The 14,958-nt window shown below is 40.9% G+C and overlaps 1 protein-coding gene across 1 annotated transcript in view; it reads right to left on the bottom strand.

Annotated features, from left to right (window-relative positions):
• TBCD (tubulin folding cofactor D) overlaps positions 1 to 14,958 on the bottom strand; it is a 178,474-nt gene that overhangs the window by 76,229 nt on the left and 87,287 nt on the right. Inside the window, exon 15 of the mRNA XM_032209501.1 lies at positions 2,982 to 3,138. Within this exon, the coding sequence (XP_032065392.1) occupies positions 2,982 to 3,138 (157 nt within the window). The remainder of the gene's footprint in view (positions 1 to 2,981; positions 3,139 to 14,958) is intronic.

The following is a 14,958-nucleotide window of genomic DNA, read 5'->3' as shown; positions in this document are numbered from 1 at the left end:
TTAGTGACGGTTCAAATTTAGAATGGCAGTGAAAAAAGTTACTTATAACCCGTTGTGGTCATTTAAGGATGTGAATAAGGTTCGAGAAGGCAATATTAAGCAAAAATCAAGAACACAGAGGGCATAACCTCAAACTTACAGGAGGGAAGTTCAAAAGTAATATTAGAAAGTATTACTTCAGAGAAAGAGTAGTGGAAGCTTGAAACCAACTTCCAACAGAGGTGGCCAATAACTGAGTTTAAATATGCTTGGGATAAACACATATCCATCATCCAACAATTTTCTTTAAAAAAAACTTCAAACGGCAGACTTGATGGACCACTAGATCTTTTTTTGCCACCAGTTTTCTATGTTTCTAGTTTTCACACTTACAACTTTGCAACATCCCCATGGTCACATGATCAAAATTCAGGGGGCTTGACAAGTGACATGTATTTATGTCAGATGTCCTGTCCCAGGGTCTTATGACCAGCCAGCTTCCTACAAGCGAAGTGAATGGGGAAGTCAAATTCGCTTAATGACTGCGTGATTCACTTAACTGCAGTGATTTCTTTAACAACAGTGGCAAAAAAGGTCTAAATGGGGCAACACTCACTTTAAAAATGCTTTGCTTGGTAAGAAAAAAGTTGAGTTCAATTTGTGATCATAAATCAAGGACTACCTGTATGGAGTGCAAATTCACTTAATATGTAAAAGAAATTGCTCTTGAGAATGAACTCGTCAGGCAACAAACTTATTCGTGTAAAATTATTCTCAGCATTTCATCACAGCACAAGATGTAGCTCTGAGCAATATTCATATTTCCTGATTCTGCAGGCTAATCTTGCCCTAAGGCCAAGTGGCTCCATTTACATGAGAGCCACACCTCTCTTTTCTTCTCATCATGCAGTACTCCAGGGAAGACTAAATTGCCTGCACTCCCACACTTTGACAAAATCTTTCTGAGTTGAAATATAGTCCAATTCTGAAGCACAGATAAAGGAGGAGTTTTCCCATCTTCTCAAGAGTAAACTTCAGTTCTAATTATTTATATATGTCAGTTCTGTAACCATTGCCAAAGCAACAAAATTATCCAACAATTAAACTAAATAGAACTTTTAAGTAAATAATATCTTGAGTCTTTTTAAATAATTATAGAAACTCAGCATTATACTGTAACCTCCACAAATAAGCTTTTCAATAAACCATAAAATTTTTATAATATTTGGCAAGGGTTTTTTTCTTCTTCCGTTCAATCATGCCCAATTTTTGAAGTTTGCCTGGACAAGTCCCTGCAGTTTTCCTGGTAAGGTTTTCCAGAAGTGGATTGCCATTGCTTAACTTCATAGGGGGGCTGAAAAAAAATTGACTGGCTCAAGGTCACCCAGCTGGCTTTGTGTATAAGATGGACTAGAATTCTTGGTCACTGAGTTTTGAGACTGATGCCTTACCCAGAATACCAAACTGGCTCTCATTTGGCAGATTTATTATTTATTTATTTATTTATTTATTTATTTATTTATTTATTTATTTATTTATTTATTATTTATTTATTTATTATTTATTATTTATTATTTATTATTTATTATTTATTATTTATTATTTATTATTTATTATTTATTATTTATTATTTATTATTATTTATTTATTATTATTTATTTATTATTTATTATTATTTATTTATTTATTTATTATTTATTTATTATTTATTTATTATTGAAAAATATTTTACTACATTCCACTGTAGCTGTAACAATCATCCAATATACACTTTTTCTTATAGCCTTCTTATCCACACTCACTAATAACAACCCATTCAATTCTGCTTTCAAAGCTTTCCATATCACAATTAGGCAATGTTATGCTCTGAAATTTACTTGAAAATATTATTCAATTTGTTTTACTATTTTTTTATTATTATATTGCATATGTCCACAGAATGTGCTTAACTACTAGGTCAAAGGGACCATTCATCATGCCATGCAAATGGTTAAACCCATCAGTGTATGCATAGGCTATAGGCATTAGAAGGTATTACTTTAGGCCAAACTAAGGGAAATACATTATGAGATCTGAGATCACTTGCACTAAAACTGAACACAAAATCAATGCAATTTCCTTTGCAAAGATTTGTTCAAAGAGTGAACTGGTATTCTGTAAAAAGATAGCAACAATGTGTTTGTGGCTAAATAGATGGCTCTTCTCAGACAGAATGAGTGACACACCTAAGGCTAGAACTAAGAAACAAGGGAAAAAAAGATAGATGATTACTGTTATTGGCTGTAAACCAACGTATACTAATAGAGGTGAAACTATGCGTCATGCACCCAAAAGTTCCTGATTCTCAACATACAGTTTATTGCTGAGCTCCCACATTTAAAAAAAACACCAAAAAGATAGTCATCTATAGTCACTTTAGTAAAAGAACTTTTATCATAGGTAACAGAATCCACGGGCACAGTTCCATTCAGTTTCATAAGCACATAATGAAACTTGTTAGCTATAGTTATATAATATGTATATAAAACAATGTTTTGCATACAACCTACAGAGATATATAGTTTGCATGTATACTGTACATACTTCTATATGTATACATACTTACAACGTATACTTATATGCATATACTATATATATCTACAGTATACAGTATATATTAACTGATAATAAAAATAGTATCATGAACTACTCCATACCAACAAGAATCTAGAGGTAAAGCAAGTAACTATGATGCCATTTGTTTTATCTCCAGAGTATGTTTTCCAATAAGAATGCATTGAATGTGACACAATCAAGAGGTTCTCCAGACGTTAGACAGATCTGTACTGGATATGTTCTCTTATATAACCCGAATGCAAATATTTATATATTTTAAATAAGATCTTAGAATGATAGCTCTACATTTAACCTTTTAAGTAGCATTAATATGATGTATTATTTCATTTCTTGAAAAATATTTTATTTAAAGAAATTGGTATTGGTATTTCATTTTAAAAACTTACCTTGCAATCTGGTTAACAAAAGGCTTCAGTTCTAGAGGATCATAGGCACGAGCAAAAGCCCAACATACATAGCAAGCAGAATCCCGTACATTGGAGCCAACACTGCAAGGTCCCCGTTTTTCATCGTAAGTTAGTCCTTCCAAAATCACAGGAACGACTGGAAGTTTTAAAAGGAGAAATATGAGGACACAATCATAGAACCTGATTTTGTGAAAATGCACAGTGTATTGAACTCTTTTTACCAACTATTCAATTTTGGATGTATGCAGATTTTATGTTCTAAAGATCCAATGGTGACTTCAGGAGAGCGATTCCTTTGCACTGCAAGCCTTTCTATTCACAGAATATCAGTGTCTATTATATCACGATTCAGAAGAAAACACACACTTCCTAAGGCTATCACTAGTAAAAGAAAAAAAGAATGGAAATTTTGATTGCTTACCCTACATTGTTGAATTGTTTTGCCTCTTCAATCCATGAGATTTGAAGAATATGCTAAGTACATTGCATTAGCAATAGCAATAGCACTTAAGACTTATATACAACTTTACAGTGCTTTAGAGCACTGTAAGAGCTGTAAGAGGTTTACAGAGTCAGCATATTGTTCCCAACAATCTGGGTCCTCAATTTACCCATCTCAGAAGAATGGAAGACTGAGTCAGCCTTAAGTTGGCCAGGATGGACTGTTGGCTGTGAGCAGAGTTAGCTTGCAGTACTGCATTCTAATCACTGTACCGTCACAGCTCATCACAAACACTTTCCATTGATAAAACCAGGGGTGGATTCCGGCAGTCATTACTGCTGGTTTGCTTGTGGCCGCGCCGCACACACACATTTCATGTGCATTTGATGCACGCTGTGCATGCATGCATAGTGCAATAAAAATTGTTCTGCGCATGCATAGAAGCAAAAAACAAGTGTTGCCAGGAGAACCGGTTTGTACTTGTATTTGTATTTTATTATTTGTATGCCGCCCTTCTCCGGGAGGACTCAGGGCGGCGAACAATTCAAGGGGGAAAAAAAGGGGAACATAAAAGACAAAATACAAATAATAAAAGTAGACAACAGTCACACAACCATACATGTCGAGAGGGGAGGGAACTCATCACCCCCAGGCCTGCCGGCAAAGCCAGGTTTTGACGGCTTTTCGGAAGGCCTGGAGAGAGGTGAGGGTCCGAATCCCTGCGGGGAGTTCATTCCAGAGGGCCGGAGCTGCCACAGAGAAGGCCCTCCCCCGGGTAATAGCCAGGTGGCATTGGCTGGTAGATGGCACCCGGAGGAGGCCAACCCTGTGAGATCTAATGGGTCTGTGGGAGGTAATTGGCAGCAGGCGGTCTCTCAAGTACCCAGATCCAATACCATGAAGGGCTTTATAAGTTACGACTAGCACCTTGAAGCGTATCCGGAGACTGATCGGTAACCAGTGCAGCTCACGGAGGATAGGTGTAACGTGGGTGTACCGAGGTGCATCCACAATCACTCGCGCGGCTGCGTTCTGGACGAGTTGAAGTCTCCGAATACTCTTCAAGGGCTGCCCCATGTAGAGCGCATTGCAGTAGTCCAGTCTTGAGGTCACGAGGGCATGAGTGACGCAACTGGTGCACCAGGCGAACCTGGGCAAATGCCCCCCCTGGTCACAGCCGACAAATGGTGTTCTACAGTCAGCTGTGGATCCAGGAGGACCCCCAAGTTGCGAGCCCTGTCTGAGGGGCGTAGATTTTCACCCCCCAGCCTGAGTGATGGAATATTGACCAAGTTTTTGGGAGGGAAACACAACAGCCACTCGGTCTTGTCTGGATTGAGTACAAGCTTGTTAACCCCCATCCAGACCCTAACAGCCTCCAGGCACTGGCACATCATGTCAACCGCTTCACTGAGTTGGCATGTGGCATACAGATACAACTGTGTATCATCCGCATATTGATGGTGTTTTATCCCGTGCCGTCGAATGATCTCACCCAGTGGCTTCATGTAGATATTAAATAGCAGGGGGGACAGGACCGAACCCTGAGGAACCCCGTATTTCAGGGGCCTAGGGGTAGACCTCTCCTCCCCAACTAACACCGACTGCGACCTGTCCGAGAGGTAGGAGGAGAACCACCGAAAAACGGTGCCTCCCACCCCCACCTCTTGCAACCGTCGCAGAAGGATACCATGGTCGATGGTATCGAAGGCCGCTGAGAGGTCAAGGAGCACTAGGATGGAGGAATGACGTCCATCCCTGGCTCTCCAGAGATCATCGGTCAGTGCGACCAAAGCGGTTTCCGTGCTGTAGTCAGGCCTGAAAGGAGTCTAGATAATCGGCTTCATCCAAGGACCGCCGGAGTTGCGAGGCCACCACTTTCTCAACAACCTTTCCAATAAAGGGGAAGTTGGAGACTGGATGGTAGTTGTTCAAACTGGCTGGGTCCAGTGATGGCTTCTTCAGGAGGGGTCTCACCACCGCTACCTTCAATGCCGATGGAAAGAAACCCTCCCGAAGAGAGGCATTCACCATCGCCTGGATCCAGCCCCGCGTCACCTCCCTGCTGTTCGCGACCAGCCAGGAGGGGAACGGGTCCAGTACACATGTGGAGGCACTCACCGCTCCCATGGCCTTGTCCACTTCATCAGGAGCAACAGGTTGAAAATCAGTCCAGAGGTGTCGTTCAAGACCTTCCCCCGGTACCTCGGCTGGCTCTGCGCAATTGGAGTCCAGGTCCATCCGAAGCCGAGCAACTTTGTCCGCGAGGAACTGGACATATTCCTCTGCTCTACCTTGTAAAGGGTTCTGCGCAACCATCGTGTTTAAGAGGGAGCGGGTCACCCTAAACAAGGCGGCAGGGCGGGACTCAGCGGACGCAATCAGAGCGGCAATGTGGTTGTTCTTGGCTGTCTGTAATGTCGATAGATATGCTCCGATGCAGGCTTTTAAGAGTGCTCAGTCTGACTCGGATTTACTGGCCCTCCAGCGGCGCTTTAGGCGTCTCTTTTGGCACTTCATCTCCCGGAGGTCCTCGGTAAACCAAGGAGCCCTCCTGGATCCACTGCTGCAGATCGGCCGTAAAGGCGCAATTCGGTGGAGAGCCTCAGACGCTACCGAGTTCCAAGTAGTGACTAAGATCTCCACCGAACTGCGGGCGAGAGTATCAGGCATAACGCCAAGCGCCGTCTGGAAACCCTGGGGATCCATAAGACGCCTGGGGTGGAACCACCTAATCAGTTCCTCCTCCCTACAGCGGGGGATTGGTCTCCGAAAGTCAAGCCTCAATAGGAAGTGGTCCGATCATGACAGGGGCAAGATCTCACTACCCCTCAGACCAAGATCACAACTCCACTGCTCCGAGAGAAATACGAGGTCGAGTGTGTGGCCCGCTGAGTGAGTCGGACCCTGGATTACTTGGGTCAAGCCCATGGCTGTCATGGAAGCCATGAACTCCTGTGCTCCATCAGAGCGTTCACTGAGCGAAGGCAAATTGAAGTCCCCCAGTACCATAAGTCTGGGGAACTCGACCGCCAGCTCGGCTATTGACTCGAGGAGCAAGGGGAGGGCTGTTGCCACGCTGTTGGGAGGCAGGTCCTTTAACAACAAGCCCACTTGACCCGCAAGGTCCATCTTCACCAGCAAGGACTCACACCCGACAAGCTCCGGAGCAGGGATCCTACGAGGAGCTAAGGACTGTCAGATAACAATGGCCACTCCCCCGCCCCTTTGCTGAGGTCGCGGTTGATGAAGCACCTGAAAACCCTCTGGGCACATCTCTGTGAGGGGGATGCCTCCCTCCGGGCCCAGCCAGGTTTCAGTAATACATGCCAGGTCTGCCCCCTCGTCTATAATTAAGTCCTGGACGAGGGGAGCCTTGTGAACCACAGACCTGGCATTTAGCATCAGCAACCTGAGACCAGGGTCCTGACTACTCACACCATCTGGCCTTGGAGTGGAACTCACAGGGCCGGAAGGAGGGATACCTCTGATATAGGGAACCCTCCTTCCCCGGTAATGGCTAGCCCTGAAGTTCCCACCATATCTGCCCCTCCCCATTATGACCCCAATGTTCCGGCCCACTCCCGCATCTGTGGTCCCACCACCCTCTCCCCAAGCCGCCGAATTCATCGGCAGGCCCTTCGACGCACACATCCAAGGGCTGGGACCGAGCCCAGGTCCCCCTAGCACTTCTGCCAAAGCACTCAGTGCAGGAGGATCCGGCTAAACTCCCAGCCCACCTAACATACCCATGCATACAACCAATCAATCCCCACAATACAAGTTAAAATAGAACAACAATATTACAATAAAAGTGGGAACATTCAATCAATCCCAGTCACACCATACTCTCCCCACACGTTTAAATATACAATTTTTGTATATAAAAATTATTAATAAAAATTACAGGTGTATAAAAAATTATGGGTCTGCGCAGTCCGAGCAATTACATAATCCAGGAGGCCAGAGAAATAATGTCCAAGCCTCCCAAAGCTGAATGTCCGAAGTCCAGAATGATAGCAAGGGCATAAAAGCAATAAGCCAACGATAGTCCAGAGTAAGGTCGGGAAAGTCTGAGATACAGCAGGCTGCAACCGCGAAAGCTGCAGGGCCAACCGCAGGAGATGGCGGCCAGCAACACCCCCTCCCATCGGGGACAAAGAAACATCCGGGAGCCAGGGATAGCCCCACGGCAAAAAGGTAGGGGGGAACAACCCCACTCCTGGCTGTACCGTGATGCCACCCGTGGAAGCAGCCCGTCGGCAGGCCATCAGGCTAGCAACCCCACCCCCATCCTCACCCTACCCTAACCTTAACCTAACTATAACTTAACACTAACCCCACCCTAAATTCTAACTAACCCTACCCTGTCCCTAGTCTGACCCCACAACAACACAGCAGCAGAGGAGGCATCAGACAACCTAGGGGGGTCGGGTCCCCCCAAATAGGCGCCGATAGCCGCTTCCACGGCAGCCAGACGGTCTCAGCCTGATCTTCCAGGCTCCAAACAGGTGTCTTCGGCCCCGGTGGTCGGGAGGTCACCGCCCGCCTCCCTCCACAGGCGGCCCGACAGGTTTGCAAGATGGTAGTGGCCCACAAGTTCTCAACAACTCACTCGGTTAGGCTACAGCATTCCCGGGCGGCCACAGCATTCCCAGGTGGCCTCGATGGTTGCAAATGATGTAGATGATGGTTACAAATAGTCAAAAGACTCCCTCCCAGCAGCCGGGCTATAGGGTTCAGGGGTGTGGCAGGCCTGGGTCGCTGCCAGTTCCTGCAACCCAGTCTGCCAAACTACTACCAGTTCAGCGCGAACCAGTCTGAACCAGTAGGAACCCACCACTGGATAGAACCACTGGTAGGTGCATGGATGACAGTTAGTGAAGCACACATTGCTCCTATCTATTGGTGAATTAAAGCTATTTTATAGCTTGTACAGCAAGCAAGTCAGAAGGTATGGGTAATAAACTAAATGTGATATTTTCTATATGTTCCATATATTTGGTTCTTTATTTTTCAGGAAAACTGCCAATTATAAAAGTGAGTATTGTAGATAATCACTTTAGATAATGCTGTTATGCTATTCAACTTTCAGGAAGTTGAATGAATTTTTTTTTGCTTTTGTTATTATTCTTTTTTCATAGGCATATAAATATGAAAACTGTATACAGTGCACGTGAATTAGGAAGAAGCCTCTAATTGTCAATCAGCTGTTTGCTGTTAACATGTGGCTTATGAGATGCATTGTACTGGATCTATTTTTGCTTTCTTGCTGTACTCATTTTTGTCTGCAGGCAAGATAAATATTATATAAAAACATTTTTAAAGCTCAATGTCTGATCAAATAACCAAATAATCTTTCAGCAGGCTACATGGTATGAAACATCAAGCAGAGACTTCCATTTCACCTATTTTGGTTGCCCTAAGATGAAGAATGAGGAAATAAGGAACTGAATATGAACTTAATTCCTATGGCAGAATAATGAAAATATTTTGAATTTTATTCTCCTAGAACACAAAAAGCTTAAAAAGGATTCCACAGAACAGTAGAAGTAGAAATGTTTTGCTCCAAGTTCAGAAAACAAATTCTATTTGTTTCATGATCATCCTTCTTAACTAGGGCCTGCTCTTTTGAACTCTGTTATCCTTTTGCATAATTACAATAAATATTTCAAATGGTGTCCTAGAAAATGGGGCCCCACAGATAAAAGTAGTTGCCCATTTGATGAGTCAACTGATTCTTTATCATAACAATTGAAAATAAAGGGAGATCATATTTTAGTTCCAAAATAGATAATGAGAATCAGATAAATACATTCTCCAAAATTAAAAACCTTTCCATTATACTAGGAAAAAAAGTTTCAGCAATTCATTAGCCATCCTGCAGTTTCTCTTTTTTTTTTCCAGCTGAAGACATTTGTGAATTAAATCTTTCACACAGATTTAATGGTATGCTGCCAAAGTCTACAAATGTACAGGTTTCTCTAAAAGGCTTCCTCTTGGCATCTGCCAGTGGGGTCATCTAGTTTAAACACTATGCTTATTGAACTGCAATTTAAACAACTGCTGTAGCCAATAGAAACAACAATCTGAAGGAGAAAGAGAACTTTGAGATTTTTGCATATTCCTCACTTGGCCATAATTTGCCATCCAAATCTCATTGGATGAGTAAATACTAAAGTTGGAAAAGGTAGAGATATATGCATTTCACACAGCACATGCTTAATAATAAATACAGCCTGAAAAGAGTTCCACTTCCCCTGTTTTCATTCTGTGGTTTAACAATTAAAAGACTGAAGACGTGTATTTTTTTCAGTTTCAATACTTGAAATAAGGAAGACAACTTAAAACATAATACATGCAAAGCACCTTAACAGCTAAGAGAATTTTATGAATTATTACTATTGCTAGTATTAATATTTCTGCTTTGATAGTTCTATCTTATCAAGCCCTAGCATTCTTGTGGTTTCCCTATTATATCTGTAGCACTGTTTAGAATATCTGGTAATACGCAACAACTTTCAAATCTGAAATAAGAGACATCTATTTCTTAATTGGTGTAAAAGCATATAATACTAATAAACTTATTTTAAATGATGAAATATTACAATATGCCTAAACACAAATAGGAAAAAATATTTTAGAGTATTATGCTAAATAAAAAATAAGTAATGCAAAATTAAATAATTCTAAGAACCTCAATATAAATAAGGATTTTTTAAAAAGAAAACAGGCGTTTAAATCATGTTATAAACAAAATAATACCATCAACACCAAAAACACTGTTTAAACTATTCTTCTTTGCCCATTTCTGTAAAATAGAATGTTGACAAACAGCACTTATTAGCAACCACTTGCTGCCAATCAAGTGTAGATCTCTCCTTCCAGTATTTTTTACTATCCAACAAGGAGGACTGTTCTAATCAATTTCTACTGAACGTTCTTCTGAAGGATCAGATAGATGCCAAGCATTCTTATTTTTGGATTACCCTCTTTTTAAGGCCACAAGGATTTAATTTGATTATGTTAAACACAAGAGCGTCAAAGTTACAATCCTCCATTCACTGCCCTCCAGGTACTATTTCAGTTAGTTCCATACAAACACACACAGCATGTGAGCAACAGTCTGAAACAACTTGTGGATTTCATTCAGGTACTATATATGCTTTGTACGGAATATATCCCATTAGACTGTCCCACCTGTTCAGGCAGGGAAGCTATATTACAGAGCCTGTCAATCAAATAATTTCAAGTGGGGGGAATCTAGGAAAAGGGCCTCCTCTGCCCCCACCCCTGCACTGTGGAACATCTTGCCCTCAGTAGCGAGGAAAGCCTCCAATCTCTTGGCCTTCTACAAAGGGCACAAAACCTGGCTTTGTCACAGAGGTCCACACAACGATGGGGCTCACTGGCCCCATGGGAATCTTGCCCTCTGCCTGTATTAACAACTGCTAATCCGCATCTTGGAATTTTTTACTTTCTGAAACTTTAATCTTTTTATTATTTTAAAACATTTAATCCCAAACTCTGATTTTAATGTTTAATTTTATTGATGATATTATACACTGTCCAGAGCAATGGAAGGAATGCAAGGAAGATGGGCAGTTAAGATATAGGAAATACAAAATATATTATAAATAATACAACACACAGCTCTGTATCTAAGCAGATAAACTGAGGGGCTGCTACCCTCCTAGTTCAATAACCAGATGTCACACCTCATGTTGGTGCCGATTGGCTTGCCACTGGAGCTGTGGTAATGCCAGTTGCAGTGGAAACAGGCATTCCCACTTGCCTTCCTGCAACAGCTTTCTAAATCTTTCCTCTGCCAACTGCAACCAGTGTCCTTGAAGGCCTCTTTGTTCTATGCTCATTAGACAGGTATAAGTGAATGACAACTTTGGGAAAGGTGGGTAGAAGCAGGAAGTAGCAAAGACAGCAACCCTCAGCAATCCAGATTAACCTGACTGAGAGGGGAGTCTATCTTCTGATGGGAAGGAGGGTGGAATGTCATTCCTCTCCAACTGGCAGAAAAAAAGATGCACTTCTGCCTACACTCTGCTATTTGAGAAAAGAAGATGCTGAATCCTTCACTGGATTCAGCTGTCCCTCCAGGGATCTTCCTTATGTATCCCCCAAGGTCTACACCTGAATAGCAGGCCCTAGCATGAAGATATGAAGACATGATTTTGCCAGCAGGCCAGAGACCCCAGAGTACTACAGTGGTTGGTCGGATTGTTGTTGTCAGGGGTATCGTTATGCTTTGTCAACCATAAAAGACAGGGAAGGGCTTTTGACTATACAGGTAGTCCTCACTTAGTGACTTCTTGTTCAGCAATCATTCAAAGTTACAACAATGCTCAACAAGAAGACTTATGGCCAGTTCTTGAAGTTGTGGCTGTCCTAGTGTCTCCACAGTCACAGGATCATGATTGGGGCACTTGGCAGCTGGTACACAGTTACAATGGTCACAGCTTCCCATAGTCACATCATTATGACTTGTGATCTTCACTGCCAGCTTCCAATCAGTCAAGTCAATGAGGAAACCAGCCACCACCTGATGTTGTGCTTAATGACTACACATGATTCCTTAACAACTACAACACGAACTGTCATTGTACACTGAAGATCACATTCAATTTTGTTGTACAAGCTGCAATGACAATAACGTAAAGCAAAGTAAACTAGCACATTGCTGGCCTATTTGCTTTCTCGAACTAATTTTACTTTACTTCCCCTTCCACATGTCATAAAAGAGTGGTTTAGTGCTGGCCACTTTCACTTGCATCACCCTGAAATTTTAAATTTGATTTGAAGCCCCAAATCTCCATGTTTAATATGCAAAACATAAAATATGACTTTTCCGTGTGTGGCACGCTATTCATTTGATTTAATGATTTTTATTTATTTTTAGCCAACAATCCATTAAAAATTATCTGTACAGGACATTCAAACTGATTAATCCAAACAATACATAAATTCGAATTTAATAAACCTCCTTATATTGACACCAAAACCTCTAACTGGTCTCTCCCAATCTTTCTCACCAACAGCAAATTCAACAATAACCAAAGGAAAAGGAATGGACAGACTAAATTTCCTGGTTTGCTATTGATTGCTCCTCTGGATAAGAACAGAATGGTAATTACAGTGTTGTAAATTATCTTAAAAGCTCCATCTTTTGCACTAGAAAAAACATGCAGTATTACCACAAAATAGAAAAAAAGAGATCCAGTAAAAAAAGAAATGGGGAAAAAATTCAACTTTTTTAGTCACCTGAAATTACCCATTAACCCTACAATTAAAGAAATGCATAAAGAAAAAAAAATCCACCCACGCAGATTACTCTTCATGGGAAAGTAACACAGCAGAACTAATAGTTTGGTATTCTCTTCTACATTTTGTGGAAAAAAAAATAACAGCGGTAACACTGTCCTGAAAAATGTAGTTTAACTAGTTCTTCAGCATGTTGAATAAATTGGTTAAAAAAAATGAATTTAACTGGTTGTGCAGGAACATGGAAAAAGTTCCCGGAGGCAGTTTTTTTAAAAAGTACCATATTACCTCTTGTGAGGATTAAACATTTCTAGTACCAATATTAGTGCTTAGGCAGTAGTAATTACCAATTAAAATGAAAACTTGTTTTTTATGATAGTGCGGTTTAATTCATTGCAAGAAACAAAATATTGTATTGTATCAAATAGTACAGAAACTACTATTTATTTATTTATTTATTTATTTATTTATTTATTTATTTATTTATTATGCTACTTATCACACTGTCAGGCAAATGAATTGTTATCCTAAACTTATAGATGTCATTGTTTTTTCCCCTCCTTGGCTTTGTGTATGCAAAAGAAATTTGCTTGTAGACATGAGTTTCTCAATTTACCATTTGTTTAATCAGAATCAGCATTCAATACCAAGAAAGGTTTGCAACAGAGCTAGACAATACCATTCTAATTGCAAACTTCTCTTGCATCTGTGAAGTGATCTATGATTTCATATTCTTCGTTAAAACAAACAACAGGTGGCAATGAACACTTCAAACCTAAGGGCAGGCCTCCAATGTCCTATTAATTTATTCCACATATTCCGGATTGGGGAAAAAAAGACTCATCAGAACCCAAGCACATTCTTAGGGATCAAGATTGCTTCAGATCATGAAGCAAAACTGGTCATCCAGCAAACAAGAGATGGAACAGATAATCTTAATTTCTGCTGACTTTTATAAAGAGAGATTTAGATATGGTAATGGAGAAATGAGAGAAAAATTTGGGATGATTTGTGATCCAAGAATGTCATTAGAGAGCAACAACCCAAAGAGACAACTAAAGGTACTGTATTTTTTGGAGTAGAAGACACACCTTTTTACTTTTAAAAGGCTGAAAATCTGGGTGCGTCTTATACACTGAATACAGCATTTTTTTGCCTCCCAAAACCCCACCCCCTTCACCAAAATGGCTGTGCATAGCCTTTAGGAGGCTTCCAGAGTGCTCCAGGGGGCTGGAAAGGGCAGAAATGAGCGAAAAATGGGCCATTTTTTTGCTCAATTTCCCCTCCCAGCCCTCAGGAGCCCTCTATAAGCCACCTAAAAGGCTATGCATACTTTTTTTTTTTTTTTTTTTGACAAAAACTGGGTCTGTTTTCGTGAAAAACAGGCCATTTTTGGGAGGTCTGTAAAACCTGAGAGTGCAAAAACTTTTTTTAAAAAATTGCCTTTTCAAAATCTTGATTCATCTTATACTCCGGTGCATTTTATACTCCGAAAAATACAGTACATGGATTTGTTTGGAAAGATCTGGAGATTAAAGCAATACAAGGAAGGTGGGCGGAAGAACATATCTGCTAGGAAGCCCTGTGAAATTATTCAGCAGGAGAATGGGGTAAGCTGTAGTGTGTGCATGGGAGCATGAAGCATGGACTGGGCAAGGGAGGACTCTAGTTGTTATATCTTCATGATCTTAAGAACATGGCTAATTTTTAGTCGCATAGGTCTGCCCTACATGAAATTTGCTTTTGCTACTCAAAAACCATGCCTGTTTTATAATTTCGATCAAATTATTATATCCAATATATTAACCATTTGGTATTCATTAGACTTTTGGAAACATTTAAAATGAGGAATATTTCTCCATAGCAATTGGTTCCTATTCATTGCAAGAATACTCTGTTCTGGGCAGTTGTTAAGACCAAAAATAAGATGAAAAACCCTGGCTTGTCAGTAATGCACATAAAACAGAACTGGATGGCTTTGTCAACCATAAGTTAAACATGAGTGAGCAGTTTGAAGCAGCTGCTAAAAAAAACAATGCTATTTGGGGGTATATTTATAGCAGCTTACAGTCCAAATTATATATTGCCCTATACACAGTATTTTACTAGCCCATTTAGAATACCATGTCAATTTCTGGACATCACTACTCAGGAAGGACAGTGACAAAAGTTCATAGGAGGACTACCAAGGTCTGGGAACCAATTATTCTGAAGAATGTTTAAAGTATCTGGATATAT

This window comes from Thamnophis elegans, chromosome 2 (assembly GCF_009769535.1).
Source record: "Thamnophis elegans isolate rThaEle1 chromosome 2, rThaEle1.pri, whole genome shotgun sequence".
NCBI lineage: Eukaryota > Metazoa > Chordata > Lepidosauria > Squamata > Colubridae > Thamnophis > Thamnophis elegans.
The sequence above is the reverse complement of the archived record's forward strand: the minus strand, read 5'-3'. Positions and strand labels throughout refer to the sequence as shown.